Here is a 10,638-nt window from a genome sequence, read left to right as displayed (position 1 = left end):
CACCTTCTCCATCTGCACTGAGGTTCTCGTAGGAGTCCCAGCGAATCAGTGGGTCCGCGGTGTTGTAGTCGACAATCACCCCGTGGTCATTGCGCAGATGCTCAGAGTCTGCAGAGGCACGGACGAACAGTGTTACTTCCAGAAAACCTGCACCCCCACCCATCTGGCTTCCCAATAAAAGCAATTAGCCAGATACGAACAGCGCAATTAGCCAGATATGAACAGCAGCAGAGAGGCATCTTGGCTCCCTGTCCAGCCCTTATGCATGTAGATCACTGGGCTAATTAGAGAGGCTGTGTATTTTCAACAAACGGCACAACAGGTACAACTGCTCTGGGGAAAGGAGAGTTGAGCATCTGTCATTTGGTTACTGTGTCCTGGCAGTGACTGAGGTAGTGACTTACTGGCAGGTACTTATGAAAACTCAGAACCCCCAGATCATGTTCTAGATCAGGAAGCGGGCCTAGTGGTAAAACTCAGTTCCTGAGCAGATGTTGGGGTCAGGCACAATTTGCATCCAAGTTTTCTGTACTTTGAGATCTCAGTTCCTTACTTAAAACATTCTAAGAACACCAAGGTGATTTTACTATCCAAGTCATGCCTATCTCTATATAAATGAATATTAAAAGGGGCAAATATGTTCCATCGCTATTAAATAACTGAATGAAGACCTTTATGCAGATGAGCCCTAGGGATGGAACTGAATCATTCATCTTGGCAATAAAGAAGGGTCTTTTTTCTTTTTGAAAATGTATTTTTATAAGAAAGAGGTATTTGTTTGGGGGACAAACATTTGCAGGCTACTGTCTCTAGTTGTTGAAAATAAATAAACAAACTCGTTGACTGTTTGTTAAATGAAAAGTAAACACTCAGCACAGATCCCAATGACAAAGGCTCCGAGCATGGAGACCATCCACAGGACACCTCGCCAGGTGCTACACACCTTGGCACCCACTTTGCTGAGTGACTTGGTTAAGTCATGCCATTTCTTAGGCCTCTTTTACCTTATTTTTTTCCAAACCACCTTGTCCAATATTCAAGGCCGACCCCAGCCCCTTAACGAAGAGTCCAAGGACACACGAAGATGGGAGCCTCCTCCAACCACTGAATGCACCCACCACCATCCTCCACCTCTCTTGACAGCAAGTCATCCAGCATTTCGCATTAATCTACCCACCTTGGATCTTCTCAGGATTGGCTGAGAAGACAAATTCAATTTTCCCATAGTCAGGAAAACGGTCATCTAAGAGAGAAAAGCACATTTCAGCAAATTTAGAGATAACCAAAAAACAAACCCCAGGCATAAGATTGATTCTGACACCTCTGGAGAGTTTTTCGGGCTGTACATCTTGATGGGAGCATGGCAGTATCGTTTTTCTCCCACAGACTGGCTGGTGGGCTTTAACTGCTTGTCTTAATCCAATGTCTAACCCACAGACCCACCGGGCGAAACGAAAACAGAAAATCGACGCCATCGATTCATTCTGCCCTGTTATTCCTGTCAGAACAATGCTGTTCTCAAGTCAGAATGCAACGTATCCACACTCAAAAGCAAACTCATCCCCATCGAGTGCAGTGGACCCCACTCTGGCCCTGTGAGTTTCCCAGACTGCAACTCTGTCCAAGAGTAGAAGGCCCCCTCTTTCTCCCGCCAAGCAGCAGGTGGTTTCACCTGCTGATCTTTCGGATTGAAGCCCAGTGTATACCCGCTCCATCACCAGGCCTCCTGTTAAACAGACCCAGAGGCACAGAAAATACTGGCAGTTTCATTGTCTTTCTATATGGTTTTTCTTTGATAGATCTTGAGGAAGAGGTGGAAAGAATAGAGCAGAAACAGATGAGCAAGCACAGGAGCCCCCCTCCCACCCGCCAAGCATGCAGCTCCTCCAGGGGTCCCTCCCTCACCGTTATTGGCATTATCCAGTTCTTCCTTCCCGAACATGAGCCCGTATCCCTGCACCGCCCCGGTGTGAAACTGCAACCGGAAGATGACATCGCGGGTGGCCGAGCGGTACTTCTTGTGGTAACACTTCACCTGGTGTCCAGAAGGAAGGAAAACACAGGCCAGCTGATACTGGAGAGCTTACTGTTCATTTAACACTCCTTTGTAGGAGTGTGCATTCTACCTCCCATTTTTAATAAATAGGGCTGGTGGTTTACATTATGGAGCAGAATCCTAACCCTGGGATGCCTGGAAAGTGGGCGGCGGCAGGGGCGGGGCCAGCTGTCTCTGCACATAGAGGTACCTTATGCCGGCTGCAATATCGCATAGAACTTCTTACTGGACTTCATCTCTCGTCACCTCAATGGAACCAAAGCTCTGAAAGGCCATAATTTAGCCCCCAGAAAGGCCACATTTAAACACATTCATATGATAGGAATGTAACCCGTTTATGTAAGACACCTGGAGAGTGGCATTCCATGACCCTCTTTCCTAAATTTTAACACCTAAGGAAAGTTCTCTTTTACTAAACGTTCCGTGTTTAAACTTAAATCCTTTCCACTTTGACAAAGGATGGAGCTGCTGGTCATTTCCGTCGGTCGCAGGGCAAATCTGGATGTACGTGCGATGACAGTCACACAGATGTTGGCTTGAGTTGTCCTGTCACTTAGGATTGACTTCATCTCTCGAAGCTCAGGTCATTGGAGATGTATCCCAGGCCTTAATGTGTGACTGTGCTCATAACACACTGGGAACCACAGAGGTTAAGGCTTAGCACTCTCTCAGGGTCAGTGGGAAGAACCTAGTTTCGGTATCACTGCATGCAGGAAGGGGTAGGGACTTCTTGGCCACAGATGTCTGTGTGCAGCCTGGGCCACGTGAAGGGTGCCTGACTCAAAGCATAATCAATTAGAATAAGGACAGTCAGAAGTGATGTGCTGGAGGCAGGTAACCTCCCACCCCCAACAAAGGGGCAGAAACCCCTGCCCCCACGACCCAGGAGAGCAGGTCCCTGGCCAGGGAAGAGTCAGAGTCCAACAACAGCGAGTGGGGGGAACGCTAGCAATTCAAGGGTGGGGCCATTTCTGAAGTAGATGTATGCCTTCAAAAATACTTGCCTCCATCTAGAGAAAGATGACTTAAAGTAAGAGAAGCTTTACAAAAGTAACAGTGTGAAAACAAAATTGGCTACTGAGTTAACTCAGATTCACCGCAAGCCTAGCTTGTCAAAGTGGAGCTGTGCTCCATAGGGCTTTGAAGGCTTTTTCTTCCAAGGTGCTTCTGGGTGCCCACAAACCTCTAACCTGGACAGCTGCTGATCTTGCTCATCATTTGCATCCCCCGGGCAGTCTGAAATAGCCCTAACCTGTAGGATATAGACAGCGAAGCGAGACATTTTGCAGGTAGTGTCCCTTTATCCCAGTTATCCAGAAAAACAATCCCACTGAAGAAAGAAAACAAACGGCAGGAAGCCATGGTCAGTAATGAGAGGACTGTGGCCCTCTGGACAGACAAGAGCTGTTTACCTTTGTCCTATCTACAAGGAAACAGTGCAGTAAACAAATGGAAACGTTGCTAAAAGACCACCAGAGGATGTTTCATGTTGATAAACATTCCGGAGCACTTATTCCCATGGCAGGGTGTAGGCAGAACTGCAGTAAACATGGAAGCGACCGGCATCGGTAAATAAAGAAGAATGTGGAAGTAATAGTAAAACTCTAGTTTAGTTTCCAATAGTAAATGGCATATGAATCACAAATCACCCATCTTGGGCTGGAGAATTCTTATCCTTCTCTGGCTCCTTTCAGAATGTGCCGACAGAACCATTACCTGTTCTCAACACTCAACACTTAGACTTCTCCCAACGGCCCTGGGGCCTTGTCGATTGCAGTGTGTGTGTGTGTGTGTGTGGGGGGGGAGGTCATGGAGGGCAGGCTCCTTCATGGGAGGGGGAACTAACCACAAGCTCTTCCACCCACCCCCTGTCACTGAGGAAGGCAAGTACCCATTAACCTGCTTGCCTTCATCTTACTGGTTCCCCTGGACATGAACAGTGAAAAGAGAAAGAGAAAAGGAAGAGAGAGGTCCAAGTTCAAGCTGTTCTTATTCTCAAAATCTTAGACTTAGGGACCCAAAATGAAACAAAAGCAAGGCCTTCCAAAGAATTCCAGTCCACACGTGAGGCAGAGCCATCAATACCCCTTACACATACACACACTATTTCAGTATAGAGAGCATGCTGTCCAAAGAGCTGGGCATGTGCCAATGGTGGAGTTTGTGCTGCCCTAAGGAGCTAGGGGGGAGCCCTGGGGTGTGATAGTTACACAATGGGCTGCTAACTGTAAAGTTAGCAGTTCAAAACTGCTAGCCACTCAATGGGAGAAAAATGGGCTTTCTGTTCCCATTAAACAGGTACAGTCTCCGAGGGACAGTTCAAGCCTGGCCTTTAGGGTCACTATGAGTCAGCATCGACTTGATAACAGTGAGTTTATTTTGCTTTGTTTTTAATGGGAAGACTTCTCAGAGAAGGGCAGCCTTCTGGCATGAATTTGACAAACAGATGGGCTGGTCTAGGTAGTTAGATAAGGATTGAACTTGACTGTTTTAAGAACAGTTTAGGAACTGATTCTACTTTGTTTATACTGATTTCTTCTGCTTATTATTGTTGATATAATGATTGATAGAAATGATTATTGGGAAGGATTAAAATAAAGTTTGTAAGCTTTGCCTTCAACCATTAAAATTTGAATCTTTAAATAGGTTTAGGGCACGTCTGCAAAGAAGGCACTGAAAAGATAAGCCTCACTCAGTGTCTTGAGTGCTAAGGACATTCAAAGGTGAAGAGACTTGGGGTGGGGGGGCTGTTGCAGATTGAAGGAAAAAGGAACTCTTTGGATTTTTGAATTTTGAACTAGTGGTTTCTGTCGGAAGCTGGAAAAAATCTGGAACCATGAAGAAAACTCCTTTCTAGGACTCACCATTAAAGGGAATCTGAGGCAGGCTGAAATGCTTGCTAGGTGACCACCTGGATCCACTTGTTGAGTGGAAGTGGGGGAAATGCAGCAATAAAGAAACAGGATGAGTCTGGCCACTGAGATCTGTGGACCAGGTTTACAAGGACTAGAAGAGAAGACGAGAGCAGGTTGACTGGTCTGAAGTTCATGATCTGGCACCAGGGGATTAGAGTTGAGAATTTGTGACAGTGCTCACTCTATAGATGAGGTGAACAATGGGCACCCTGATGAGGCTAAGTGAGGCAGCCCACACTGAGTTGACCAGAACCCAGCCAAATGAAGAGAATATTTTTGAGCCTGTGAATAGGTGCATATTGCTGCTGATTTTATGAATGGCCCGTCTTGATTTGACTTTGCTTATGGATGTGGACTTCACAAGGTTCCAAGTGGAAAAAAAAATTCTTCATATCAAAGAATATGATTTAATGTAAGTGGGCCGTATAGAAATTAGATACCCAAAATTGGGAGGGATAAAGGCATGAAGTGGCTGGCTTACAAAATTTCATAGATGTGGGAATATATTAATAGTACTGTGGTGTAGGTGTTCACATAAGTATAGAATATTTTTGTTTTGTTCACTTACAGAATGTTATGTTTAAATGAGGGTGACACACTTTTGAATTGTATGCATTTTATTTTTATCCTGTTAGGTACAGATATGGTTTTGTTATTGTTAGTATGCAAATTATATGGCTAAGGAGTTATGTGAAAGTGTCAAGTTCACAAGGCGTGGTCTGTGGTAGTTACATAATTTGGTGTCAAATTGAAACTATTAAGAGTGAAGGGGTGGAGTTTAGCCTGTCGATTAGGTCGCAGCTTGATGGCCTCATTTGAAGGCGCTATGGCGATAAATAGCTCGCTGGAGGCGGGACACAGACACTCTCCCTTGGAGACATTCCTGTTAACAAGCCACATGGAGCTACGCTGGTAGAGCAAGAACCCTGGAGCTCGAGGAGTCATGTGGAGACCCACGCCAGTGCTGAGATGCTCCTACCAGCACTGTATCCACAAGACTTCCCACCCATGGCCTGTGATCTTTCCTCCTGCATTCAGTATCACTGCATGTGCTGCGTCTGAAGAAGAATTTATAGACTGGTAATGGACATGTGGGTTAATATCAGACTTATGGACTTGAGCTGGACTGGGCTGGGATGTTTTCATAATGTACAATTGCTCTTGGATATAAAGTTCTCTCTTACACAAATATCAGTGTCTCTGGATTTGCTTCTCTAGTCAACCCAGACTAATACAGATGTGTACTTGGGTTTTCTTGAATATGAAAAAGCATTCAAGTGTATGGATCATAACAAACTATGGATAAGCTTGAGAAGAATTGGAATTCCAGAACACTTCGCTGCTCATACTTAACTTGTATATTGATCATCAAGCAGTTGTCTGAACAAAACAATACTGCATGGCTTAAAATCTGATAAGGTGTGCATTGGGGTTGTATTCTCTCACCATACTTATTCATCTGCAGACTGAGAAAACCACCAGAGAAGTTGGAGCGTATCAAGAAGAAGGTGGCATCAGGATTGGAGGAAGATCTATTAGCGACCTGCCATATACAGATGACACAAACTAGCTTGCTGAAAAAGTGAGGCAAACTTGAAGCGCTTGCTAGTGCAGATCAAGGAGGGCAGTCTTCATTGTGGATTACATTTCAATGGAAAGGAGACCAAAATGCTCACAACAGGACCAATGGGTAACATCCTAAAAGTTACTTTGAGGACTACTTTGCACCTGACCTAAGCCAGGGTATTTTTCACTTGCCTCAGATGCATGTGCAAGTTGAACATTGAATGAGAAAGACTGAAGAACAAATGCATTTGAATTTTGGTGCTGGAGAAGAATATTTAAAGTACCATGGGCTGCTAAAAGGGCAAACAAATGCCTCTTGGCCCGAGTGCTCCTTAGAAACAAGGATAGCAAGACTTGGTCTTACATACTTTAGACCTGTTGTCAGGAGAGACCAGTCACTAGAGAAAGCCATCATGATTGGTAACACAGAGGGGCCATGAAAAGGGGAAGGGTTTCAACAAGAGTGATTGGGCAGTAGCTGCAAAAATGGGTTCAAACATGGGAACAACTGGGGAGATGGAGCAGGGCAGGCAATGTTACGTCTGGTTGTGCAAAGGGCTGCTACGGGTGGAAACTGACTCATTGGCACTTAAGAACAACAACAAAGGGTGGAATGTTTTGGACTAAAGTGTGCCCTGCCAAAATACGCATTGTAAATCTATGCTATTTCAATTACAGGAATAACAATGACTACAAGGAAGAAGAAAATGTTCCAGAGTTGAAAATGATGACAATTGTACAACTGTCCTTGATATGATTAAATTCTTGAATTGTCTGACATGTAGATGAAGTGCTAATAAAACTGTAAAGAAGAAAAATAATAAAATAAACCTATGCTATTTCTTTTCATTCATTTGTGGATGGGTTGTCTTTATTATGTTACTGCGACAGGATTGGGGTCTTAAATCAATCTCCTTTGAGATATGAAAGATTAAGCAGACATATAAGGGAATAAACAAGTAAGCAAAAAACAGGGGAGAGGGGAAAGACGGAGGACAAGCCAAGCGAAGATCTCTAAGGACCAGAAAGCAGCGACTGGAGATACGGTAGACCTTCCCTCGGATTCCATAGAGAAAGTGAGGCTGCCCCTGGAGCCGATACCTGATTTAAGTTTCTAGTCTCCTAAACCGTGAGAAAATAAATGATCTACTTGTGGTATTTATAGCAGCACAAACTAATGAAGACATGACAGATTAAAAGTCAAGAAAGGACAAATATATGGGAGAGAAAGTGTATTGATGGTTGTGAGGAGTGGAAGGGAAGAGGGAAAAGAAGGTTAACTATGGTGAAAAGACTGCATCGATTAAGGGTAGGATTGCTTAGCCAATTATTGTCATTGCTTTTAATAAATGTTATAGCTGTGTCATGTTGAATTGACAAAAGATGTAGGGTAGGTATATTTACAACAACTCAAATCCTTATGGCATGTGGTTACTTTGTCTAGAGGTTCAGGTTCATGATTTCACAGGCATCCCAGATATTTGGACTCATGGAATAGGTAGTTCCTCTATCCTATCTCCTATTCTGTTGTGCTGTGCTGGGGGTCTTACACCCTTGCAAGCAGTCATCCAAGACATCATTGGTTTCTATTTACCTGGAACAACAGAGAAAGGAGTCCCAGGATCGAGAGGAGGAGATGGAATGGGTGGCTAATTGCCTCCATGAACAACTGCTTCCTTTGCCATGAGACCAGTACAGCTAGTTGATATCCAGCTAGCATTAATGAACACTTTGATCAAGGAGTCCATTGAAGAGTCCTGATCAAAGGGGTGGGGATGAGGGACAATGCAGAGCAAATTTTCAAATTCTCTTGGACTGTAGATTTTATGGAGCCATAGAAGGAAAATCCACCTCTGATTCTATTGCCCTGATATAATCTTTAAACCTTAAACAAAAAATATCCCCATACATTGTCTTAAAACCAAAAATAATATAGCTAAATAAGTTAACCAAAAAAAGTCTGCTGTGAGACCTGTGCTCTTTGAAGAACTATCTAATTGATATAAAATTGACAATAGCAACTTGAAATATTAGACCAGGAACTTGGGGGGCAGTGAGTTTGTGTTAAAAGGAGTAGAACAACTCGGAAAAGAAAGGTGGGAATAGTTATGCAGCTCAAAGAACATACTCAAAGTCACTAAATTGTCCATGGAGAAAATGATGGTTCGTTTGCTGTGGATATTCTCAAGTATAACAAAAATAAATGAATTTTAAAGGGAAAAAATCTCAATAAAACAAAATTAACAAAAGGCTAGTGGGTATGGACTGTGAATGAAAACACAGCCCAGTCCACTGCACTGTAACCATAGAGCGATTTAAGATTTGCCCAGGTCAAAATGTTCCAAGTCAATGAAGGGAGAAAGCAGCACATAAAACCACAAACAGTGTCATGAAGGGCACAACAGAAGACTGTACTGTACACCTGCCCCAGAGAGAAAATCCAAGGAAGGAACAAACAACACTTCCACTCTCCTGGATCTTATGTAAGAGCCCAAGAAACACACAGCACATATGGAGTTATTTGCTTGAGATTACTTCTTAAGGAGGCACTTTCTTGACTTAGCATTCAGGTCATTGGATTTAAGCTGCAGAACCCAGCAACTGTGAAGACAAAATGTAAGTGGCCAATGGGTTTGCCTAAGAAGAGGCAACAAGATAAAACATGTCAGAGACCTATTTACCAGTCCTGGACCAGAGATTGGGGGGTGGGGAGTGGGAGGGAGGCAAGCAGGATCAGGTCGATGGCTTCCAGCCAGACCTCCCTTGGCCCAGACCCATAGGCATTCCTGAGAGAGGTTACATAACTACAGAGAGGCTGGAGTTGTCTTCTGCATTGCTCAAGGAGTCACTGCCCCTTACTTGACAACAATGTGTTTACTGAATGCTGTCAGGACCTGACCTTTTGGAAAGGGTGGGCATACAGTCTGATTTTAGAGACAAGTGCATTGCAAAAGAGGAAGGGTGAGCTCTGCCCTGGGAAGGGGTGTGGGGTGGGCTGTGTTGCAGAGAGAGCAAGTCCAGGGCAGCACAAACAGCAGAGGTGAAAGAAAAACAAAGGAAGCTCTGCTTTCGCACGTCATTTCCTGAGCTGGTGATGGGAGGTGATGGTGGTCCTTTACATACAAGGGGGTACCCTCCAAAAATAAATCAGAATTTTTTTCAAAGGTATCTAATTTTTTTTTTAACCAAAAAAAAATTTTGTTTTTTTGAAAACAAACTTATCACCTTCAAAGTACTCTACATTACACTTAATACATTTGTCAAATCTTCTATTCCATTCTTGGAAACATTTTTCAAACTCATCTGTTTGGATGGCTGACAGACAGCACGTCCCTCATTGATTCAACCTCTTCTGTTGTCAAATTGCTGTCCTTTCGTGTCCCTCTTCATTCGCAGAAACAAAAAGAAGTTGCCCAGAGTGAGGTCAAGTGAGGAAAGTGCATAGGGAAAGAGAGGCATGCTGTTTTTAACCAAAAACTGGTACACGGAGATGACTGCATGAGCAGGTGCATTCTCGTGGTGGCAAGCCAGTTGCCCATCTGCCACAAATCAGGCCTTTTTTGTCACACACTGTTAACACTAGCTTTTCGTAACCTCTAAATTGAAGCTAGCTGTCTGACCTGGAGGAACAGACTCCAAACACACGATCGACATTTTGGACCATTCGGATGTCCAGAGCGAGGTTTGTTATCAATCAACATGTCACCTTTGTGGAAATGAGAAAACCACTTGTACACTTGAATTTTGCCCATAGTGCTGTCCTTGTCATTTGTGTTCAACATCATAACAGTTTCTCCGGCATTTTCCCCGAGCAGGAAACAAAATTTCACAGCTACACGCTGTTCTCTTAAATCAGTCATCATAAAAAATGGGGTTCAAACAAAACTGCTTTTATGAAAAAATTCACGGTGACTAGAGAGACTTTCCCAGGCGATGTCACAGGGTGCACTAACTCAGAAAAAGTGACTTACTTCTTGCCTAACAGGAAAAAATGGGTACTATAAAAGTTCTGCACCTCCTGCATAAGCAAACGTGGTGAAGAAAGCTGATGGTGCCCGGCTATCAAAAGATATAGCATCTGGGGTCTTAAAGGCTTGAAGG

The 10,638-nt window shown here is 43.8% G+C and overlaps 1 protein-coding gene across 1 annotated transcript in view; it reads right to left on the bottom strand.

Annotated features, from left to right (window-relative positions):
• Positions 1 to 10,638, bottom strand: part of TNS3 (tensin 3) — a 282,342-nt gene that overhangs the window by 137,793 nt on the left and 133,911 nt on the right. The window contains exons 13-15 of the mRNA XM_045286291.1: positions 1,906 to 2,035; positions 1,178 to 1,243; positions 4 to 108 (exon numbers count right to left, since the gene is read on the bottom strand). Coding sequence (XP_045142226.1) covers positions 4 to 108; positions 1,178 to 1,243; positions 1,906 to 2,035 — 301 coding nt within the window. The remainder of the gene's footprint in view (positions 1 to 3; positions 109 to 1,177; positions 1,244 to 1,905; positions 2,036 to 10,638) is intronic.

This window comes from Echinops telfairi, unplaced genomic scaffold (assembly GCF_000313985.2).
Source record: "Echinops telfairi isolate 266 unplaced genomic scaffold, ASM31398v2 ScPeMD7_7;HRSCAF=31, whole genome shotgun sequence".
NCBI classification, from domain to species: domain Eukaryota; kingdom Metazoa; phylum Chordata; class Mammalia; order Afrosoricida; family Tenrecidae; genus Echinops; species Echinops telfairi.
This window is presented reverse-complemented; position numbering and strand designations above follow the sequence as displayed.